The 25,104-nt window shown below is 41.3% G+C and overlaps 1 protein-coding gene across 1 annotated transcript in view; it reads right to left on the reverse strand.

Moving 5' to 3' along the window:
* The window catches only part of GOLGB1 (golgin B1), a 46,496-nt gene that overhangs the window by 8,218 nt on the left and 13,174 nt on the right, over window positions 1–25,104 (reverse strand). The window contains 10 exon segments of the mRNA XM_009884035.1: window positions 90–221; window positions 1,141–1,306; window positions 4,120–4,298; window positions 5,917–7,867; window positions 8,765–13,800; window positions 14,656–14,723; window positions 15,413–15,503; window positions 17,845–17,909; window positions 24,599–24,698; window positions 25,003–25,064. Coding sequence (XP_009882337.1) covers window positions 90–221; window positions 1,141–1,306; window positions 4,120–4,298; window positions 5,917–7,867; window positions 8,765–13,800; window positions 14,656–14,723; window positions 15,413–15,503; window positions 17,845–17,909; window positions 24,599–24,698; window positions 25,003–25,064 — 7,850 coding nt within the window.

The following is a 25,104-nucleotide window of genomic DNA, read 5'->3' on the forward strand; positions in this document are numbered from 1 at the left end:
TCCTGCTCCCTGAGCCCTATTCAGGCCTACCCTCTTCCCCACATTCCTCATCCCAGACTCCACAAGCAACTATAAGATATAATTGGTACCTTGCTGTTTAACTGCTGAATTCTGAGCTCTTTTTGGTGCAGTTCTTTCAGGCTGTCACTTAGCTGGGCCTGGAGATGTTTTGTCTCCATTTCTAGGCTTGAAAAGTCCCCTCTCAGAACTTCTGAAGAAATCTGCCAGGGAAAGAACAATGAAAAATATACTACACACGTGACAACCCACTCTCATATTAGTCCTCTCCACTCAGTATTCCAAGGTCTGGAGCTTGATCCGCTCAAGCAAAACATCAAACAGGGAATAAACTGAAATATCCTAAAAGCCATCTGAAAATCCAAACCGTTAGGAAAGATCACTGAACTTGTACATATGACGGGTCCTCCTCAAAAGTTGTCTTAAAGCTGTCCACAATACAGGAAGAGGAAAAAAAATACTGTGAATGAGAACAAGAAAAACAAAGAAAAAAACAAAGCTATATCCACACTGCTTTCAGTACACACAGACTAAAAGGTTAGCACTGAAGCATTCTCCTGGAAAGCATCACGTGCACATTTTTCTAGCTTTTTCTTTGCATATATGGAGATATAGGGGAGAGAGAGCAGAAAGTGCATTGTCCAATCCTCAGCCTCTCTGGGCTTAAGTCAGGATTGTAGATCCCTGTTACGGTAAAAAAAGCAATAAAAATTCAATAGGAAACTTAAAAATTAGAATGTGACATTAAAAGGAGAACGAAACCAGAAGATCTTAGATTCGAACACAGTGCAAAAATCAATTCTAAAATTGCCAGAAAGACAGACCTGAGCAGTTATATACTGCTTAGAAGGATCTAAGGTACCTAAGAAGTGCTGTTTCTTTTACTCTCTTTCTTGAAACATTAGGAACCATGAACTAAGGGACGAGCACATAAGGGTATGCCAAAGTTTTCTAAAGGTTTTCAATAATCCAAGTTGCATTGTTGGTATAGTCCTTGAAGGCCACTCAGCAAAATCCGATACTGCAGTCTGTACGAGCTGAATACAAGCAACACGTACTACTTTGGCTGAATTTCAAGCCTCACATTTCCATGCAATAAAGAATCTGTGTATTTCCACCCACCTTCGTTTGGTACTGCTCCTCTACAATTTGAGACTTGCTGAGGGGCAGTCTCATTTCTTGCGTGATCCTTTGTAAATGGCTCAGTTGCTTGTCTTTTTCTGCTATGACCATCAGGTACTGCTCCTTTATGCTGCTGTTCTGCTTTTCCCAGGTAGTCTTCTCTTGTCTGCCCAGTACATCAAAGGAAATTACCAGTATCACTTACGATATCCAGGTATCCAGCTCAGAATGAGCCGACAATGATTCTATTTCCTATCATTACCCCATGCAAGAAAATAAGTTTGATAAATAAACCAAAACAAAACAATCCACTTAAGTACGGGAACCTTAAAAGCAGGTTTAAGGAAGTATTCTGTATTTGGCTCAACACTGCAGATTTTTCAATGCTCGCACTTGTAGTATTCCTGGACATTGTTTTGATCTTGCTGTACATTGACAATGGCACTTGTTATCATAACATTATCGCTGCCTCAGTTAAATATGCACCAGAACCACAGCATTGATGCCAACACGCAAACTTGAGGCCTTAGTTTAATTTACATTGTAGAAGTTGGACGGGAAATAAATATCCTTTTCTTTTATCAAGAGATAAGCTACATTTGTAAGCTGCTTCAAACTGTATGAGATCTGAAGCGTTAGTTTGAGGGTCAGATTGGGGGCAGAGAGGGGGGAAGGAGCACTACAAGTTTTTATATCACTTTGGACAAAGATAAGCCATATGTCGAGACCTGCTGGTCAAACTAAAGGGCAAGAAGGAAATGCAGAGGCAGTGGAAGCAGGGACAGGTGTCCTGGGAAGAGTACAGGGACATTGCCCAATTGTGTAGGGATGGTGTCATGATGTGTCGGGAAGGCCAAGGCACAGATGAAGCTGAGCTTGGCAAGGAACACAAATAATAATAAGGTCTTCTACGGGTATGTCAGTCAGAAAAGGAAGGTCAAACAAAGTGTACCCCCCTGATGAGTAAAACTGGCAAACTAGTAACAACAGACGAGGACAAGGCTGAGGGACTCAACAAATTTTTTCCCCTTGGTCATCACTGGCAACCTCTCTCCCCACACCTCTCGAGTGCATGGACCACAAGACGACAGGGCCTGGGGGAGCAAAGTTCCTTCCGCTGTAAGAGAAGATCAAGTTCATGACCACCTGAGGAACCTGAACATACAGAAGTCTATGGGACCTGATGAGATGGATCCCAGAGCCCTGAGGGAATTGGCTGATGTTGTTGCCAAGCCACTTTCCATGATACTCGAAAAGTCATGGCAGTCGGGTGAAGTTCCCAGTTACTGGAAAAAGGGAAATATTGCACCCATTTTTAAAAAGGGTAGAAAGGAGGACCCTGGCAACTACCAACCTGTCAGCCTCACCTCTGTTCCCGAGAAGATCATGGAACAGATCCTCCTAGAAACTATACTAAGGCATATGGAGGACAGGGAGGTGATTTGACACAGCCAGCATGGCTTCACCAAGGGCAAATCCTGCTTGTCCAACCTAGTGGCCTTCTATGATGGAGTGACTACATCAGGGGACAAGGGAAGAGCTATGGATGTCATCCACGCACAACTACAGGCTGGGCAGCGAACGGATTGAGAGCAGCCCTGAGGAGAGGACTTCGGGATGGTAGTTGATGAGAAGGCTCAACATGAGCCAGCAATGTGTGCTCACAGCCCAGAAAGCCAACTGCATCCTGGGCTGCATCAAAAGAAGCATGGCCAGCAGATCAAGGGAGGTGATTCTACCCCTCCACTCTGCTCTGGTGAGATCCCACCTGCAGTACTGCATCCAGCTCTGGAGCCCTCAGCACAGGAAAGTCATGGACCTGTTGGAGCAAGTCCAGAGAAGGCCACAAAGATTATTAGAGGGCTGGAGCACCTCTGCTGTGAGGACAGGCAGGGAGAGTTGGGCATGTTCAGCCTGGATAAGAGAAGGCTCTGGGGAGACCTTATAGCAACCTTTCAGTATACTTAAAGGGGGCCTACAGGAAAGATGGGCACAAACTTTTAAGCAGGGCCTGTTGTAATAGGACAAGTGGTAATTGTTTTGAGGGTAAAAATCTAGCTCTAGAAGAGGACAGATTTAGACTAGATATACGGAAGACATTTTTTACAATGAGAGTGGCAAAACACTGGCACAGGTTGCCCAGAGAGGTGGTAGATGCCCCATCCCTGGAAGCATTCATGATTCGGTTGGATGTGGCTCTGAGCAACCTGATCTAGTTGAAGATGTCCCTGCTCATTGCATGGTGGTTGGACTAGTTGACCTTTAAAGGTCCCTTCCAACCCAAACTATTCTATGATTCTGTGATCTTTCCACAAAAAAACCCCACCCCTTTCACTCCAGGTTCAGTAATTCCTAGATGGATCTCTGAAGTACCTGAAAGGATTTTTTTCCCCATTTTTAGAACAGAGCATATTTGTCTGAGTAGTTTTAGTCCAGTTGGAGATACCAATTTACTAGACTTGAATTACAGGCCTTTTTTTTTTTTTTTAAAGAGAAGGCAAAGCAAATGAAATGAAGGATTAGACTGTTACACAAAATTACTATTTTCTAAACAATGATATCGGTGGATAATAAAGAGTGTTCATCATCAGCTTGGAATGCAGAGCTTTGTAATTATATACATAATCTCGAATACAAGGCACAGCCCAAGTTTTCTCTCAAAGAGATAATATTGGACACCTCTGGATGAAGTAAATAAAAATTAAAAGGTTGTTGATCTATTTCACACAGGCATTTCCTTCCAATACATTGGGCTGTAATCTTTTACCCTTGGTCTGAGGCAAAAGCTGAACACGGAAAACTTGTGCCCACATCTGAACAGGGCAAAGTGATTTAGCAAGGTCTGGCACAGGTAAGGTTGAGGTTCTCAATGCTTTCTTTGCCTTCTGCCCACAATCGCTCTTTGAATGGAAGAAACATATTTGAATGAAAGATGCACATTTGCACCTCTTAGGCAGTGAGAAGACAGACAATGCTCACCTAAGCTGCTGGAGCTCCCGCTGGTAGGAAGTACTTTGTTGCTTCAGGTGTTCTTGGAGACGGTGCTGTTTATCTGCGTCTTGCTGATATTCATGTAGTTGTGCTTTTAAGCGAGAATTTTCAGTTGATTCTACCCCAACTAGTATGTACTGCTGCTGCAGATTCTTCAGCTCTCTTACCTTTAATTAAAGGGAAATATCAGAATGTGTGACAAGTGAGCAAGCAGCTAAGTTTATTACTTATAAGGGTTTAAGAGCACTTCTTACTGTGGCAGCTGGATGAAAAAAGTCAGATTCCAAAAAATCAAAGAAATCAGTGATTACACCAGTCTTCTAAAAACTACTCAGAAAAAACATCAGAGAATTCTATTGTTAATGAGTAGTGAGTTTTGAGACCTTCCTTGAAGATTTGACATATGTTAACAAAAAGACCCCAGACCTCAATGTTAATTCCCTTATTTGGAGGAAGACAAAGTGAGACAGAAGGAGCTAGTTAAGAATAACTCCTGAAATTTGTATTTACTGTAAACCAGGGAACTGAGGAACTAAAGTACTTTCGACTGTTTACTCTGACTGAATTAGAAATAAGTTGTCGTTACACATCCATCACTGTAATCGGTTTTCAAAAACAAGAGGACATGACTGACTCTGGAGACAGGGAAGTACTTAATGAGTCAGGAGATCCCTCTGCTGAGGATCTATCGTAGTATTAGCAGCACTACAGAGATATGCAAGTTCAACAAAACAGCAGTAGAGGAGACAAACCTACAAATAACCGAGATACAAAATGGATAAGAAGGAAGATGTGTTTAAGGCAGTATCAGAAAGTCTGTTGTGAATTAATAGAAGGGAAAAGTAAGATAGACTAAGTGACAGTGGAAAATGATTGTAAAAGTCTGTCATCTGACCAGCAACTAGAACTCTTGAACTTGCTGAGCCACATTGTGCCAGAGATTATACAAACACAGACACATTAAGTATGCAAGCAAGGATGTCGAAATGAAGCTGCAATGCCTTATATATGTCTTGACAATCAGCTGTCAAGAGGAGAAACAGGTGCAAGTCTTTCCTCTAGTCTCTTCTAGAAATCTAAGACAAATCAAACGCACGAGTTTCCACAGATGTGGACTAAGCAGGTTAACAGGTAACTCATACCTTATTTCTATGATTCCATATTTAAATCAAGCTAACCAGAGAAACCACCCTGCAAAGTTAACAATGAAATCACAGCTTCCATATGTCAGATAAGATAACATAGGTAGCATATACTAAATCCATGGGATCTGATGGAGCGTGCCCACAAGCGCTAAGGTCATTGGGAGGCAACTCAATTACCTTTAAAAGGTCATGGTGACTGAGGGTGGTTCCTGAAGACTGTATGAAAGCAAATGTCATCCATACCTACAAGAATGACAAGAAGGAGGAACTGGGGAACTGCAAGCTGGTCAGCCTCACCTCCATCCCTGGGAAAGTGACAGAGCAACTAATTCTAGAAGCCATTTCCAGATACATGAAAAAACAGAGAAGTTGTGGAATATCCACCAACAGAGATATTCAAAACCTGACTGGACGCTGCCTTGGGCAACCTATTCTGGCTGACCTTGTTTGAGCAGGGGAGTAGGACTAGAAGACCTCCAGAAGCCCCTTTCAACCTCAACTATACTGTGATTCTGTGAAGACAAAGATCTATGTTTCACATTGCAAATACCAGATCTAAGTGCACTGAATTTTAAGATCTGAAGATCCAAATCTCCTATGGGGCTTTAAGTAAGAGCAGGAAGAGAGAACAAGGACTTACTACTCTGTCTCTGTCATTCTGCAAGGAGGACAGTGCCTTCTTAAGGCTCTGCACTTCTGAAGGAGTGGTGGAAGTGCCCCCTTCTGCTTGTTGCTTCAATTCTTCAATCTTACATGTTTTGCTCAATTCATTCAGCAGACGGTCTCGCTCATTCTGCAGGCTTGCCATAGCCTTGGAGAAAGATTTGACTTGGTTGGAAGAGCCTTCCAGTTCTGAAGACAAATGCAGAAGCTCATTGTCTTTGTCTCTGAGCTTCTGATTAAGTTTCTCAATCTGGGCCAAGAGACCTCTTTCATCAGTGGCTTTCTGCAGTTCCATCAGCTCACACCTCACTGTATCTCGGTCCCTGGCAGTGGAATATTGCTCTTCTTGTAGCTGATCCATCTGTTTCTGAAGATTCTGCACTAGACTCTTTTGTTCCTCTAAGTCTGCAGAGTATTTCTGTTTCAAAACATGAAGCTCTTCATTGGCCTGGTCCCAGCTATCCTGAAGAGAGCTCATGGACTTCCCAAAAGACTGAATTTGAGCTCTGAGATCTTTGTTTTCATCTGTGACTGCAAGAAATTTCTGTTCCATTTCCATCAAGTCCCGTGCCAACTCTGCTACTCTCTCTTCTGCTGTTTCTGTTTCGTTCCTCATTATCCCTGCATCATGATGTAGGTGCTTCAATTCCTTTCGAAGCCTGTCCTCCGCCTCTCCCACTCTCTTGGCTGCATCCCTTTGAACACATACTAGTTCCCCCTCAAGTTCTGTTATCCTTTTCTGTGAGAGGGAAAGCTTATGACTCAGTTCTTGTGCCTCTTCTTCTCGGGCCTTCAGTTGTGCCTGACACTCCACGATAGGACCCCCCTCATGTAATGTTGTCATCTCACTCTGCACCCAAGACAGAGAGGATGTAAGGGTTTCAATCTCTTGAGACATACTGACTTTATCCTCTCTCAAGGCTTCCACGCACTTCCTGAGATCATCCTGAGCATGCCCAGACTCTTTCAGCTGTGTTTCTATCATTGCCTTCTCCTTTTCCAGAGTTTGGATCCGCTGAAGCTGTGTTTTGAGAAGTTGTTTCTGTTGGGAGTCCTTTATTGAAATCACTTGGTTCAAGTCTTCTCTATACCGCACCAACTCTGCATTCAGCTTAGCATTCTCAGAGTTGAGGTCATCCATCCGGCTATGAAAGCTTCTGATTTCTTCCTTGAGCTTATTGTTTTCAGCAGCAGACTCTTGAATTAGCTGGTCTTTTTCCAAGATTATAACAAGATGACGTTCCTCAAGTTGCTTGTAGTCTCTCAGTATGCGGTCTCTGTCATCTTGCAAAGATGTCATGGACTTGGTGAAGGAGTCCAGTTGTGCCTTCTGTTGCTTACTTTCTTCTCTGTTTATCTTCATCTTTTCAGTGAGATGATCAAGTTTATCAAGAAATTTGTTCTTCTCATTTTCCAGGGCTTTTTTATCTTCTTCCTCCTTACTTAGCCTATGCTGCAACTCTTTCATCTCTTCTGAATGTTGCTGTTGTAATTCAGATAGAGCAGCCACCACTGCTTCTTCCTTGGCAGAGAGCAAACTAATGATCTTTTGATCCTTGGCACTGGTTTCTTCATGCAGCTTATTTGTTAGGTCCTTGGAAGCTTGCAGATCAGCCTCAAGCTGTTCACAGCTGAATTTAAAATTCTGGATACTGGTCTCTTGTTGCTTGACCATATTCCCCAGCTCTTCTCTGGCCACTTCACATTTGGTGTAGGAGTTCTGTAAATCGGTAAGCTGGGCTCTCAGGCTGCTGATTTCTGACTCCAGTTTATGCTGTTCATTCTGAGACTTGCTGTACAGTTTCTGAGACTCTTCAAGCTGAGTCAACAGCTCCTTTTTTTCCTCCTGCAGCATTTCACATGTCTTTTGATGATGCTGACTCTCCTTCATGGATTCAGACTCCCAGTCTTTCTTGTTGCATTCCAGCCTGAAAACAGAGAATAGAAAAGCCACAAAATTAGTTTCACTTTAAGAAAGCAAGCTGGAAACATCCAGATGATTAGTTTTCCCTCAATGTGAAATTCAAGGCAGCTTTTAAAGTTCTGACTGCACTACTGTCTGAAAGGGGTGGTGCTGGGGGAATATTGTCTAAAAGTTGTCCAGCGAGATAAATCATTATGTCAATATTGAAAAAAATGGAGGAGGTTAAACATTGAATGTTATCATATCCCTTTCATTAAAATACTTCTTTTTCTCATCCATTGTAGGTAACAAAAAAAAATTAAAAATCAATGAAATCACTGTTCTCATATGCTTGATGTTCATTTCATGTTCCAGCATGCAAAGACATAGAATTTTGATCGCAAACTGTATAGAACAATTTTACTCATGTAAGAACAGTTTGAGTTTGAATTTTGGAAATTCCCAGAGGTACATTTTGGTACATTTCCATAGCTTCATCTTTCCCTCAAAATCTATTTTAGGTTTAAACTGGAATTATGTATCCCAATGCTTCATGACCTGCCAAGTTTAATCTCTAAATGCAACAACTCTATGCAAAAGAGACTATTTCAAATTTCAGATTAATAAAGACTCAGATAGCACTCAGATGGCTACTGCTTGTCACAGAGAACAGATCCAAATGCAAGTGATCCAGCCAATGAGCCTTATATTTATGGCTTTATTAGGAAGACTAATTCTGCACTCCATCTTAGACATTCATTAACTTTGCCAATCACATGTCACATTTAGCATGTTTACATACTCAAAATTCTCACTTTCTGGTACACTGCAAAAGGAAAGAGGAATCCTACCTCACCTCTGCCTGCTGCCTTGTTAAAAGGAAATACAAGAATACCAGCTGAATCATTATGACTTTCTTTACCTGGATATATGAGTCTGAAGTTCTTCCACATGTATGGTCATCTGCTTCATCTGCTCCTTTAGCACAAGACAAGTTTCCTCTTTTGAACGTATTTCTTCCTCCTTCTTTTGAATAGTTTCAGTGAATTTCTTCTCCCATGTTTTTGATTCATCTATCACTCTATCCCTGTCATCCTGAAGGGAAGACATGCTCCTGGTGAAGGCTGCAAGCTGGGCTAATGTTTTGTTTAGGCTGCCTTCCAGTTGCTTGGTTTCTTGATCCTTTGTCTTCAAGGAGTCTTGAAGATCACCAACAGTTGTTTCCATATAGTCTTTCTCCCTCTGCAAAGTTGCCAGCTTTTCTTCCATGTTTTTAATTTTCTTTGAGTGCTTGTCTTTTTCCTGTTCCAGTCTTCTCTCAAAGTCCTCATCTTTTTTCTTCATTTGAATTTTAATATTCTCTTTGTTTGCCTGCAACTCTTCTTTCACTTTGACACTCTCTGCTAGAACCCTTGCTGCCTCACTCTGGGTGTCATCCAATACTACTCTGCAAAGAGCAAGCTCTGTTTGGGCTTTCTTGGTGTCTTCAACTGCTTTAGCTAAAGTCTCTTTGGCTGCTTCTACCTCTTTCTGAGACTCGCTCTGCACAAATTCCAGAGCTTTAATAGTTCTTTCTAAACTACTGTTCTTTTCCTGGCTTTTAATACAGTCCTTCTGCAGCTGCTTAATTTCCTGCTGTTTCTGTTTCAGCAGTTCTTGAAGCTCCTTTACATGTGTGCTGTCTCCCCTCCAACTGCATTTTAGCTTTTCTACAAATTCTGTTTGCTTTTCTGAACTTTCTTTACTTTTCTCCTTTACCATCTGACATTTCTCCTCCTCCAGTTCATGCATCATTCTCTGCAAACTCTGAAGCTCATGTTTCAGTTGCTCATTTTTGATCTGAAAGTCTGTTGCAACTTGCTGATAGTTTCCAATACTGCCATTGAGTTCTGCCAGCTGATTCATGAGCCTTTCTTCCAAATCATCCTTTTCAGCCTCTAGCGCATCCTTCAGTTCTGTCATCCTGACAAGGTCGTCTTTGGTTTTTTGGACCGTTTGTTCCATCTTTGCTACTGTGTCCTGAAGAGCATTTAATTCATGGACTTTCTCTTCCATTTGCGTCTCCAAAGCCCTTTTCTCTCCTGCCAAAGTCTCAACACATACACGGATGTCACCCAGCTGTTGCTCTGAAGCCCTCCTATTATCTTCTAGTTCTGTGATTCGCTCTGTAAGCTTAGCTATCTGCTGTATGTAGGTACCAAGATCTTCACAAGGGCTACTACCTTCAAATGCTTTTTGTTCCAGCTCTGCAGTAGGAGACTTTCGTCTAAAGTTTACATCCACTTGATTTGCAGTCCTCTCCATTGGTGGTGGTGTGGCAACTGCCTGACTTGTTTCTTCCCCTGTTGTCTTTTGAGCAACATACTTGTCTACCAGTTCTCTGCTTTCCTTCAGCTTAGATTCTGTTAACTGCAAATGACACTTTAAGTCTGTGATCTCTTGATTAAGAGACTCCTTTTCAGCCATTACTGTCTCAAGCTGAGTAGAGAGAGACTGGTAATTCCTCCTATAGCCCTCCAGATCTTCTTTCAGACTAGTATTTGTAAAGACATCTCCAGTCCTGTGTAGCTCTCCATCTGTAAAACGCATCTCTGCTCTAAGCTTCTCATTCTCCTCCTCTAGTTCCAGGATCTTTTGTTGCTTTGATTTTGCAAATTTCCTCATTTTCTCCTTCATTCCATCAATTTCCTGTCCTGCTTCCTGTAGCTGCTTATCTGTTTCCTCTTTTTTTACTTCAACACTTTTCAGCTTAATGAAAATTTCCTGCTTTTCCTGCCTAACAGTTTCCAAAACACGCTGAATCCGCTCAGTCTCATTACTCACATTCTCATATGACTGCAGGAGAGTTTCATATTCTTTCTGAAGCTCCCTGTATTTCTCATGCCACTCAGAACTCTCAGCAGCCTGAAAGCATTTCAAGGATTCCATCTCCTTCTCCAGCTTCTCCTTCTCTAGAACAACTCTATCTAGAGTAAACGTTAGGTTTTTACAGCATCCATCAAGATTCTGATTTTCTGTAAGTACTTTATCAACTTCTGCAATAAGTTTCTCTCGTTCTTCAGTGAGGCCCGCTAACTTTTCAGTTAAAGTATCTGTTTCTTTAACATGGCCACATATTTGGCTTTCCATATTCGTCAACTTGACACAAAGATTTTCAATAGTAGTTTTAGCATTAGCCAGCTCCTCTTTTAGAGATTTGCTCTCCTTTAGTGCCTCTTTTCTGGAGATAAGTGCAGCTTGCAACTTTCTCTGCATTTGATTCTTCTGCTTAGCTGCTTCTGCACCATCGTCTTGCTTCTCCTGGATTTCAAGCAACTCTGTTTGCAGTCGCTTGCTTTGTTCCTCGTGTACCTGAGCTTGAGTTTCTAACTGACTACATAGTCTCCTCACTGAATCCTCTTTTTCCAGCAACTGTGCTTGCACATTATTGAGAGCTTCACTTTTTTCCTTTAACTGAACCTTAAGGAATTCCATCTCTTCATCCTTTTGGTGCATAAGTGTTTTCAGGTCTTCCAGACTGCCCTCTCTAGAAATTTTTGCTTGACTCTCCTCCAATTCTGTCTGAAGACTTGCTGCCTTAGCTTCAGCTTGGTCAGAAGTTCTCTTCAGCCCTTCTATCTCCAAAAACAATTGTGCTATGTGCTCTTGCAAATTAAAGACTAATTCTGATTTGCAGGCAATTTCACTTTGCATATGGCTAACATTACATTCCAATTCCTCTTTCTCCAGCTGCAATTTTTCAAGTTTTTTCTTAAACTCTTCCCCAGAAATATCTGCAACCTCTACAAGCTTGTTATTTGTTGTATTTTCTGCTTCCGTGCATGAAGAATCCAACCCACCTTGACTCCCAAGAACACTCTCTGTTGATCCTTTCTGTTCTTGGAGTTGTCTGAGCTGAGCTTGGATGCTCTCCTTCTCTTTGCTTTGCTTATCAAATTGTTCTTGTAGGATGTTGTAATCATCTTTCTGCTGTTTCAGCTGTTCTCTGTGATGTCTGTCTTTTTCTTGAGCCTTTTTTATAGTGTCTTTGCGAGACGCCAGGGCTTCCTGAAGTTTTTTTTGAAGTTGTTCTTTTTCTAGTTCAAGAGTTGAAATCCTCTCTTGCAGAGCAGACTTTTGGTTTTCCTCAGGATTTGTAGCTGCTGAACTACTTTTTTCATTTTCTTCATCATCTTTTGGGCTTTTATTGGTTTCAGTTACTTTGTCAGCAATTGTCTGACTCTCCATCATTTCATCTTTAATTGAAACAATGTTTGTCATACCTTGCAAACTTCTCCTCATTTCCTCAATCACTTCCTGCAATTGTGCTTCAGTAGTTTCTTTAGCCAGCAGGTCCTTCCGGATGCTCTGCAACTCAGATTCCTTTTCAGAAAGCAGTTGAATTAGGTACTCTTCACTGGGCTGGCTTTCAAGATTCACTTCTCTGCTTATCACGCTTGTCATATTTCCTTCCCCTTCAGCTTCTTGAGCCACTGAGGTTTCTGATTCATGTTCTCTTCTCAATTGTACTAATTCATTCTCCAATTCGCTAACCTTCTTCAGAAGCTCCTTCCTGTTAACAAGTGCTGCTTGCAGCTTCCGCTTTACCTGCTCGTTTTCTTTTCTCAGAAGTTCAAGTTTATTTACTAATACCTCATTTTCTTTACATGCTGCCTCTGTCCCACACTGCTGCTCAGATGCCCCGCATTTCAGATATATATCTTTTGCTTCTATGTTTTGGTCTTTTTCTTCCTGGGCTTTTAATAATAGACTTGTTTGCTCTTTAAGACTCTTCAGCTCATTTTCTAGAGAAAATTACTCTTCATTCAGCAGGCCTATTTTCTCAGACATGCTGACGCTGATCTCTGTCATCTGTTGGTCTTTCTCCTGCAAGGTTTGTTGCAGGCTGTCTATAGACCTGGTGTGTTCAGCAACAAGCTGTTCTAGGCTTGCTGCTTCGCATCCCTTTGAGGCTAAGTTTTGGGAAAGCTCTTTTATCTCATATGTATTTTTCCTCAAAAGTTGCTCTAGATCAAGTACTTCACATTCCTTCTTCTTGATTTGGCTTCTCAGATCTTTTAGTTGCATGTCCTGGTCAGAAAGCTGAAGTTGTGCTTCATCCAGGTCTTTTTGCAAAGCTTCAATTTTTATCTCCTTGGATTTAAATTCATTTTTAAGACTCTGGATTTGTTCTCTCAGAAGAATGCTTTGACTGTCTGACAGTCTCTGCTTTTCTGAAAGAGCTAGATTTTCCTCAAGTTGCTTCACTTGCTCTTTCAGTTCTGTTATGGTAGAAAGCTCCTTCATCTGACACAAGAGCTGATCTCGTTCTTCAGACAAAACACAAAATGCACTGTCAGAATCCTCAATTTTTTTTCGGTATTCCTCAGCCAACTGGTTTAGCCTATTTATTTCTGCACCTTTTTCTCCTAGATCTTTCTTATAGGATTCTTCTGATTTCTGCAAAATTATTTGAAGTTCTGTAATTTGTTTTTGTAACTTTATCAGTTCTTGAGATTGAGAGGTGCCAGGCTCCGGATCTGCTGTAGAGACTTCTTGCATTGCCTCCATCTCCCCTCTGCAGGGGACAGTGCTCCCCTGGGGCACTTCTTGAAGACTGATTCTGTTTTCCTGAAGCACACCACTTTGCTGCATTTCTATTTCTCTCAGTAATGAGCTACTGCCCAACTCATTTTGCATATCTGAAGTCTTTTGCTCTTCCCTCTCAAGAAACTGTATCTGGGAATTATCTTCCAGCTGATTAGCTGTTTCTCCCATTTGGTTACCTGTAGAAGTTTGGCCATTTGGGCCCTTGAGCTGCCTTTTCAGAAAAGTTAATTCTTCTTGGGCTTCTTTCAGTTCCAGCAGCAAAACTGACAGCTCTTTCTGTTTCTCTGCAGCAAGATATTCTAGAATTCCAGGCGGACAACTTTGTTCAGTAAACTGCTCTCTTCCATTGGGAAAGTTATCTGTTCTTGCCTAAAATGAAATAATAGGTTTCAATTTTCCTTTGAATCCTGTGAAAGAGTCACTTCTGGAAGCATCTGGTTTCTGCATTTTGTAGTTTAGGGACACCCTTTCTTGACCTGGCTATTGCAATAAACATTAGCCTCACAAGTAACAGGACGACTCCTCAGGTCATTTCTGTTCATTTCAGTTCTGAAGTTGCAGCATGAAAGATTCTGGCTTTAGGATTAGACCATAAATGTAACTTCCTACTCCCTTTTTTCCCCATTTTCTCTTGATTACAAGATAATATGATTCTGAAGTGTTTCAGTTCTCCTGTGATTCTCATAAGCCCTCCAGTGTACTTAACCAGCCATATTTTCCTGGCATCCTATCCACAGTCTCTGAATAAGGAGGTTCTGTTCCCTATTCTATCTGCCCTTTTAACATGGCAAGGAAACAGTGTAGAAGCCCATATTCCCGTCTGTGTCCATCTCCAAAGTGAGACACTAGACAAAGCGTATGGACCAAAGTGCTTGGCATTTTCCAAATAACTATCTTAAGGTTTCCTCCCACCCCCAAAAACAGATTATAAAAGAAAAGCAATCACAAATCTTCCCAGACAGCATGGATCAGCAGCCTACCAATAAGTCAACATCTTGCGTTACAAAGGCTGTCTGTTCATCAGTTTGGAGGGCAGAAACAATTTATGGGGAACCACTAAAGGAGAGCTATTTCTTAAAGCCTGGTGCAGTGTTGCAACAACCACTTTAAGTTATGGGATGTTAAAAAAACCCCTCAACTCTTTGGGGCCTTTAAACTAAAAGTTTTCATATCCACAGATGCATACAATACTGAGAGAAAAAAAGTTTTGGACTGAATTTGTACCTCAGGGAGCACCAAAGCATCATCAAAAGGCTTCTGCACTTCAAAATTCACCAGCTCTCCTGACACACCTAGGGATAAAAGGTACGCTTGTCACCATCAGCATAACGAGTTGTAAAATCAGTAGGTAAGTGGAGAAACAATATATGGGACCGGAGCTTCTCTTCTTGAGAAAGAAAAAAAAAAAAGTTTGAGCCTATGCATTGCACCCAGACATCCCCAATAGTGGTGCACACGCAAAACCTCCTATATTTACTGCATGATGGCACCATCTAAGTCTACACTATATCTAATCTCTACAGAAGAATGAAGAGGCAAAGAGAGAAGTGAACTAGGTAAAAGTTTGCTTCATTTTGTTTTTTGGGTGTTTTTTTTTTTAATTATTTTGGGGGGCAGGTGGTGGTGGTAATTCCAGACATGAAAAGAAACTTACTAGCTTTCAGAGAGGAACCCATCTCTTCATCTTATCTTAATTCTCGTCTGTGTCTTACACATCAGCCTTTTCATCTACAAACACAGTCTCCCTTCAAACCCTTCTCCCTTTCTCATGTTAGGAACTGCTTCTTTCTTCTCTTCTGATAGATCCTATCCACCACACATTAGAATGTTCTCTTCTGCCTTGTGTGCACCTTTTCTATCTCCTGTACATCTTTAGATTCTGACCTCAAAGCTCCTCTTTCCAAAACACCTTAAGATTTGTCCCCGAAGCTTCTCAAATTTCCACAATTTTCTTGTTATGTGCCTTATTCTGTGTCCTCACCTGTAGAAGTAGAAGAGCAGTCTATATAAGAGGCTGGAGCTTCCAGAGTCTGCAAGTCTTGCCATTTCACCTCAGGTCCAACATTCTTACTCTATTGAATGAAAAATACTTAGATTTGGCCATGAACTTTGCATTAGAAGACAGCTGTCTTAGCTGCCTGCTGTTCTACCAAGCTTCAAGTAAAAACTATCAGTTCCAACTTTAGACACAACTCTGATGCCTAATGAAAATAAACTTTAAAAAAAGGTATGTTGGTTTTGATGCCAAGCAAGAGACTAAAACATATCTTAGCAGATTAGGATATCAATGAATGCAACGATTCTAATAACCTCCTTCCCACCTTGAGATGCTTCTTCTTCCATCTTCACTGCTTCAAAGGGACTACCTATGGATTCATAACCTTTCACTGAACCACCCAAGCAGAAAAGGTGAGACATCACGTGGTTTGTCACTGTATGCCTCACTACTCTGGCAGATAAAGAACCCACAGTCTTCCCAGGAAAGTTACACTAGGCTCCACCGCACAGAGAAACAAACCACCCCATAACAAGCTATTAGACAGGATGGAACCTGACTGTTCAAGAAGATGGAACACACTGGAAAGAGAGAGGACATTTTTGTATTTCACAAACTCTTTTTGCCCACACAAAGATGCTAAATAAAGCCCAGGAAATTGGTTAGTTTGCTATTGACATCCATATAAGAACTAAGACTCATCTACTAATTTCTTCATTCTGAAAAGTCCACTTGTAAGTTAACATGCACCTAAAATGAATGGCAATATTTCTGGCTAGCTCTGAACACATGTTGTCTTTCACCACAACAAACAATTGACATTGTTCGTACTACTCTTTTGGGAAAAGGTTTGAACCAGAGTACAAGGACACTACAAGTCAGAACTAAGCAAACCGTCTCTAAAAAAAGCTACTCTCTCCCACCCCAAAAAAAGAAAGTAAAGAAACCCTAAGCCGACAATGGAAAGACTGAAAACAAAATGACATATTCAGAATTAACATTGGCTGTAACTATGTAGAACGTAAGCACAGGGCATTAACAGGTTACACAATCATAAGGAAATGATCTCCAGGCCCAAGTTCTAGAGTACTTTGCCTTTGTTAGCTCCAAACACTGAAATGGAATGCATCCAAATAACTTGCACACATGACCCTAACCCCTGCATTGGGTTTGGATCCACACATATCTTGGCCTAAAGTCATGGATCAGATGCATAAATGGCAGGATATAGCTGTCCAAGTGTAAATACTTATATGCAAGCTATTTAGCTAGAATATTTTTAAGCTATGTAAATGCAAGCTATTTAGCTAGAATATTTTTATAATTAAGACATTGAAATGGACAACTCCCAGGTTGGGTTCACTGACCCATTTTCAACATCCACCTTAGTCCAAGTGAATCATATGCTAAAGAACCTGTTATCTCTACTGTCTATAAAGGGGCTCCAGAAAATAGCTCAAAGGCTTACATCTGCCCTTGAAAAGATCGTGTGTGTGTGTGTGTGTGTGTGTGTGTGTGTATCTGCTGATTCCCTAGCTTACACCTCGATTACAGGCCGTTGGAATGTAAGGGTGTGAAGTCAAGCAGGACGAGCTGACTCACAATGCACTCTCCAATTCCAACATGAGTCCGAAATGTCAACTTTTGCCCTATTACTTCACAGTAATATATATACTCTCAACTCTCTTTGATGGAGAGGAATGTGTTAGATAAAACACAGCATCATTTTCTTCCCCCTGCTGGCAGGTTGGAACCGAGTGGAGCTGTCTATAAAGAGCCCAGACCTTGCTCTAAGGTAACTAACAATTCTACAACAAATCCTTAGTACAGATATACAGAGGCAGTCATTTCCACCACCTTGCTGACTAAGTATAAAGCAAAGCAACAGGTATCTAATCCTGCACTCTTCTCACCAATAGGCTGACTGCAATGGGACCTGCAGCTGTTCACAGTGGAAGGGTGCAAGGACAGAGTCCACTTGTCTCCCACTTAAAGAGAACTCAGCTTCCTCCAGTCAGTCTGCCAGATCCCCATCAGAGCAGTGGGAATGGATAGGGTTGGTTTGAAAGGCATCCAGTAACAACAGCTGAGCCTTTGGAATTGTATTTCCTGAGACTTGCCTCAGTTCAGTCTATGGTTTTGCCAAAGAACTAACTCACAAGAGGCAGAAAATAGCATGAATACAGATTGGGTGGATGAAGGACACAAGAATTCCACACAGCCAGCAAAGGGAAACACAGTCTGATAAGAACACAGTACAAGCAGCATTTGGAAGCTATTTCTGTCTTTCATCGTTAATCCAGTTAATAATAACCTTCCAAAGAGGATTGTTAAAAAAGGCCATAACAGCTTAGCTGTTATAAGGCTAGTCCTTGACCTATTTTAGTTTTAGCTTATTTCAGCTGCTTAATCATTACCTGCTTCGCATTTTCTGCAAAAACCTGCTGAGGCTCCTGGAGAACAAGTTGCAAGCGTGGTATTTCTGAAACATTCAAACACAAACAATTTCTTTGAAAATTAAAACTCTGATTTAGAGAGTAAAAGGATATTCTTCCAGGAGCTTTAGAGAACAGGACACATGGCTGTTAGTAACACTTATGTAGTGGAGACATATAACATTGTCATTGGATAGTGTGTTTTGTTTTTTTGAAGAGGCAAACCAGCAAAACAATATGCTGTTTTAAGCACCTTTTGTAAAAGAATAATTGTTGCTATACAGACTAAAATTAAAGGACAGCTGATAGAGTTTCAAGTTTTAAGAATTTTTTTTTTTTTTATAAAGGAGGGGAAAGAAAGAAGTATTGTAGCAAAATGTTTCAAATTTCATTTGGATAAAAACGAAATGAGAATTTGTTAAAATTAGAGAAGAATAAAACACTCAAGGGCCATGGTCCAAGTCAAGATTGGTACAAGAACTCAGCTGCTGTTTGACTTAGGATATTTTTACACTTGTATTTCTGTAAATGGGCATATAAACACCATTTATCATAGGTATGTCACTGTCTATGATGAAGTGACTGGCTTGGTAGATGAGTGGAGAGCAGTGGATATCATCAAGGCCTTCACTAAGGCTTTCGGCACTGTCTTCCACAAGAGGCTCGTAGAGAAGCTGTTGATGTATGGGCTGGACAAGCAGACACTGAGGCTGAATGGCCAGCTCAGAGGGTGGTGGTCAGGGGCACAAAGTCTAGTTGGAGGCCAGTGTACATCAGTGCAAAGTCATCACCCAGGGAGGAACAACAACATAGCACCAGTTTATGCTGGGGACTACCCAGTGGGAAAGCAGCTTTACAGTAAACGAAAAGGCCCTGGGGGTCCTGTCTGACACCAATCTGACTGGGAGCCAGCAAGGTGCCCTTGCCACAAAGAAGTATCCTGGGCTGCATTAGGCAAAAAGTACTCCTTTGCCTCTACTCAGCACTGGTGAGGCCACATCTGGAGTACTATGTCCTGTACTAGGGTCCTCAGTACAGTAGAGACACGGACATACTGGAGACAGTCTGTCATGGTTTAATCCCAGCAGCTAGGACCACACAGCTGCTCACGCAGTTCCCTCCATTCCCCCCAGAAGCGTAGGGAGAAGATGGGCCAACCAAGAGTGACACACAGCTAGACCTGCTGTTCATAAGCAGGGAATAACTGTCTGGACATGTGATAATCAGTGGCAGCCTTGGATGTTGTGACCATGAAATAGAGGAGTTCAAGATCCTGAGGGAAGCGAGGAAGGCGAGTAACAGAAGTACAGATCCTAGACCAGACTTCACCTTATTTGGGGAACTGGTAAGTGGGATCCCATGGCAGACAGCTCTGAAGGACAAAGGAGCTCAGGAGGGCTGGCAGGTTTGTAAAGACAGCACTCTCCAAGCACAAGGATAGTCCATCTCAACACTCAGGAAAATAAGCCAACATACGAGAAGACTGCTTGAGTCCCTCCAGAAATCACAAAGTCAGTCCTCTTAGAGCACCTTAGCAGGCACATTGAAGAGGAAGCAGTGACTGAGAAACAGTCAGCATGGATTTGCCAAGGTTAAATCATATTTGGACTACCTGATTGCCTTTTATGCATTCATGGATGAGGAGGGAGCCGCGGACAGCATTTACCTTGACTTTAGCAAGGCTTTTGCCAGTGTCTTACACAACATTTTTGTATCGAAAATAAGAGGTGATGGTCTGGACTGAAGGACAACTCAATGCATAAAAAAAACGGGTTGGATGATCAGGCTCAGAGAATAGTGGTGAATAGGTCGTACTCTATCTGGAGGCTAGTACTAAGTGGAACGTCACAGAGGTCTATCTGTGACCTCTCCTGTTTAACATCTTTATCTGTGACTTGGAGGTGGCAGAGTCCACACTCAAGTTTGGAGAACACAACACACTGTGAGGAAACAGCTGATACCCTCGCTGGCAGGGCTGCCATTTACAGCAACTTAGACAGGCTAGAAGAGTAGTGCAACAGGAACCTCATGAAATGCAAGATTGACAAAAGTAAAGTCCCACCCCGGGAATGCAGGCTGGGGACCAGCTCTGCAAGAAAGGATGAAGAGATCTGCTGGACATTAGGCTAAACATCAGCCAGCAAGTGTGCCTGGCAGCAAACAAAGTCAACAGCATCCTGGACTGTATGAACAACAGTCTAGCCAGCAGATAGATCAAAAATATTATCCTCTTCTACTCAGCACTCATTAGACTGCATTTCAAGTACTGCATTCAGTTTTGGACCCCCAGCATAGGAAAGACATTGATAAACTGAAGCAAGTCCAGCAGAAGACCACCATGATGGTCACAGGGCTAGAGCACTTTCCCGATGAGAAAAGGCTAAGGGAACAAGGCTTTTTTACCCTGGAGAATAGACAGCTTTGGGGACACTAAAAGCAGCCTTCAAAGACCTATGAAGAGGTTATTGAGAAGACAGAGCCAGGCTTTTTACAGTGGTGCAAGGTAGGACGATGAAAGACAACACACATATACTGAAACAAAATAGGTTCCAACTGGATGTAACAAACACCTTTGTTGCCACGAGGGCAGTCAAGTGCCATAACAGGCTGCCCAGGGAGGTTGTGCAATCACCATCATTGGAGGTTTTCAAGACCTGACCAGATAAAGGCTTGAGCAACCCAGTCTGATCTCACAGTTGATCCTGCTTCTAGGAGCAAGCTGGACTAAAATCCACTTTTGGTCCCTTCCAATGTAAATTGTTCTGTGATTCTATGATTCATCTCAGTTCTAGCTAATTCTATTACAGATGATGCCTCAACCTTTTAGTATATGAGCCAGTAAAACAACTTATACAGTACATCTTTCTTCCCCAGAAATATCAACGTAGAAACATTAAAAAACAGACCTCATTTTTGTGAAGACATAACTGTCCATGATGATATGAAACTTATGTTAATACATATGCAAAAAGAAAATTCAGGAACAAGTTATGCAGTTCTGTTAGGGATAAGAATTTTTGTATTTTCCAATTCTGAGCGTGCAGACAGGACATAGCATTAACATATGGTATAAGGTTTTCTTTTGTGTCCCTTTTAACTCCTTCCTATATACAATCAACTATACAAAATGGTATTTGCTAAATTAAAAGTATTATGTATTTTGAGGAGGCTCAGATGAATTATTTTTGTGAATCCTAAAATATGGAAAGCAGTCCGTCCATTTTCTGTGATAATGGCTTTCCGTTATCGATTCATACCACACTGTAGTTTTCCAACAACTTTTTCTTCCACTAAGTGAACTAGGGAAAGTATTATATCTAATGTTAAATTATCTATACAGTGACTCTGAAAAGTAATCTCTAGCTCTCGATCCAGATGTTTTCTTTCTTTGAAATTAACTGAACTTCATAGGCTTTTCCTGAAGATGCAGGATCATAGAATCACTTAGGTTGGAAAAGACCCTTAAGATCATATAGTCCAACTGTCAACCTAACTATTGTCTATTTTCTTAGTGTAATGGGGAAAGTAGAAAAAGGTAAACTCAATGGTCTCTTACGTAGCAGGAGAAGAGACATTCAATCACTCAAAATGCTGCTTCAATAAAAGTTTAAGGAATCCACGTGGCTAGTAAAGATATACTGGCACTACTAAGCTCATGAAAATTAAAAGACTATACAAAGATTTCAGAAGTGTTTACATTTTAGAAAATAACATTTAAGTAGTTTAGAAGCATTTGTTGAGGTCTGCTTGAAAATCATCAGAAATTGTAAAATATAAGGTTACTGTATGTAAATCCTTATTTTATTCTACTCAAGTTTGGACTGGAGTACTGTGGGCAGTTTTAGGCATCACACTTTAAGACTGACATATTAGAAAGTCAGCAGGAGACCAAGAAGTGTAACAAAGTATTTAGAACCTACAGAGGAGGTTTGAAAGATGATGATTTTTCACGTTTCCATTTACTCTTTTGGTGGTGTTTTGTTTGTTTGTTTGTTTTTTTTTAAGAAATTATATCTACCAATGTTTAAAATGTTAAAAAATATCAGTGATCAAGTGTTCAACACCCCCACTGAAAACAGAATTACAAGAAAATAAATCTGTTTTTAAGTAAACAAGGAAGTAAACATGCATCGAGAAAGACCTTTTAAGTAACATGACAGTGAAGCTCTAAAAGTCACCGCATTTTTCAGGTTCTCCTTCCAGTGGAGGAAGGACCTGCTTTTTAAGAAAGCTGATGAAAACCTTCCAGGTACATTCTGGATATACTCAATCTTAACTCAAGGTATGATATCAGATTAAAAGCTGGTCTTCTATAAGGCCTTTGATATGGCCCTTCCAACATTCTTGCCACTAAATTGCAGAGACATCAGTTTGACAGATGGACTGTTAGATGGATAAGGAACTGGCTGGAAGGCTGTGTGCAAAGAGTTACAATCAATAGCTCAATGTCCAAGTGGAAACCAGTAATGAGTGGTGTCCCTCAAGTGTCTATACTGCGAACGATACTATTTACTATCTTCAATCATCACATCGACAGTAGGATTGAGTGTACCCTCACCAAGTTTGCAGACAACACCAAGCCGAGTGGTGCAGTTGATTTGCTAGAGGGATGGGATGCCATCCAGACGGACCTGAACAAGCTTGAGGAATAGGGTCATGCAGACCTCGTGAAGTTCAACAAAGCCAAGTGCAAGGTCCTGCACCTGGGTTAAGGCAATCCCCAGTATCAATATAGACCAGGTGATGAATGGATTGAGCAGAGGCCTCCAGAGAAGGATTTGGGGACAATGGTAATCAAAAAATTGGTCAGAAGCTGGCAGTGTGTGCTTGCAGCCCAGAAAGCAAATCATATCCTGGTCTGCATCAAAAGAATGTGAGCAGCAGGTCAAGGAAGACCTTCGCGCCTTACACTCTGCTCTGGTGAAACTCCACCTGGAGTACTGTGTCCAGTTCTGGGGTCCCCCAGTACAAGACAGACATGGATCTGTTAGAGTGAGTTCAGAGAAGGACCACAAAAATGATCAGAGGGCTGGAACACCTCTCCTACAAAGAAAGGCTGAGAAAGTTGTGATTGCTCAGCTTCCAAAAGAGAAAGCAAAAGGAGGCCTCATTGCAGCCTTTCAAGCCTGTCACCTCTTTGGGTTGCCCAGAGAAGTTGTTGGTTGCCCCATCACTGGACATGTTCAAGGTCAGGTTGGATGGGGCTTTGAACTACCTGATCTAGTGAAGGATGTCCCTGCCCAGGGCAGAGGGCTGGGGTCCCCCAGTACAAGACAGACATGGATCTGTTAGAGTGAGTTCAGAGAAGGACCACAAAAATGATCAGAGGGCTGGAACACCTCTCCTACAAAGAAAGGCTGAGAAAGTTGTGATTGCTCAGCTTCCAAAAGAGAAAGCAAAAGGAGGCCTCATTGCAGCCTTTCAAGCCTGTCACCTCTTTGGGTTGCCCAGAGAAGTTGTTGGTTGCCCCATCACTGGACATGTTCAAGGTCAGGTTGGATGGGGCTTTGAACTACCTGATCTAGTGAAGGATGTCCCTGCCCAGGGCAGAGGGGTTGGACTAGATGATCTTTAAAAGTCCCTTCCAACCTAAACCATTCTATGATTCTAAATGATGTCTTGAAGTCCGTTAAAGACCTGCATTTCTGAGTTCATGGAATATAAAGAGAGAAAGGAAATACTTTAGGACTGTAGGAATCTGGTTTATTGGTGATTATTCCCTCACCAGGGTTCTCACAAAGAGGGCATATCTCTGAATGACAGGAAGCAAAAGGAATCTATTTCTGCAAAAATCAAGACACCTTATTGCCATAGCACACCCTACCCTTAAGTAAAAAACTGTGGGAACCCAACTTTTTATACCATAATTCTGACAGTGTGGTGATATTACTGCTACCAGTCTACATGCCTAGACACTCAACACCAAATCAATTGTTTGTTTGGTTTTTTTAATGTGGCATATGTACAGACCCTTCACTGTTTCAGCATCAGCTATCAAAAATAACTCCCCCAGAAGCACCACCTGCAGATTGTCAGCATTCTGTATCAGGCAGGAGCTACTACTTCAGTTATATCTTATTTTGTACAACCTAAAAATGTGTGAGTGCACAGCGTCTTGGAATATAAAATGTATTTTATCATCCTTAGGCATAACTGACATCAATGAATAGATTTTATATTGGGGTTTGGGGTTTTTTTGTTCCATTAAACTCATTATGCCCTATCGCAATGAAGCTAACTTTGGCGCCCTTTTCTGGAAAAGCCTGCAATCACATCATATTACCATCTTTGCCTTCATCCTAGCTTTTTCATGTCTTCTCCATGTTCTTTGCACCTATCACCATAGATCATACATGCAGGAACAAGAAGCACATAAACCATACAAGTAACAAGTTCTGCCCACTCTGTCTCATGGCCAAAACACCAACCATTGCTTCATATCATAAGACAACACCATGCAGGTAGGCCTATGATGCGCAGCCGTCTTCTTAATAATTCCAGATGGTTTACTTATGTGTTTCTGTCAGTCCATTCACTGTACCAGATTCAAATAGTTCCTTTTCCTTTTAGAATTAAATTCTACTTTAACCACTGGAAAGAACTATATAGTATTTTTGAAGATCTTGGCGATGAAAGCATAGTGAACCAGTAACCATGCACATGTTTATTATCTAAAAATAGGCAAGAATAATTCTTAAATATTTTAAGAATATTAAAATAAATAAGGTTATCATACCACCTTCAGTCTTCTGTCTTTCCAAGTTTTCTGTGGGCAGGAATGAAGTCCCATTCCGATCTTCCTGATCTATTATTTTTTCCTGTGAAGTTGTTTCATCCTGTTTACACACAGAACAGAGGGGAGAAAGATAAATTTCAGTACAGTTTATACATATACATTAGCCTTCGTTCTTTCAGTTAAGCTTTTAACAAATCGATTGGCAGCTTTTAAATTACTCAAACTGACTCCTATTTCTTCCCAGGCTTCCATAGTCATAACATGTCTGCCCATCAGCTGAACCGTAAGAGCCTTTCTCAAGCAATACATCATAAAAAAAAAAAAAGAGTTCCAAACATTTCATTCGGTTTCAGTTCCTCAACATATGGGAAAAATTTCAGAAGACTCATATGAAAAGATCATACCTGTTTCTTCAACAGCTCATTCTGACAGCAGACAAATTCTTCAGATTTATGTACAAGTTCATCTGATGGAGGGGAAAAAGGGAGTTAAGGTGTGTTCTTGCC

The sequence above is a fragment of the Charadrius vociferus genome, unplaced genomic scaffold, assembly GCF_000708025.1.
Source record: "Charadrius vociferus isolate BGI_N301 unplaced genomic scaffold, ASM70802v2 scaffold594, whole genome shotgun sequence".
Taxonomy (NCBI): domain Eukaryota; kingdom Metazoa; phylum Chordata; class Aves; order Charadriiformes; family Charadriidae; genus Charadrius; species Charadrius vociferus.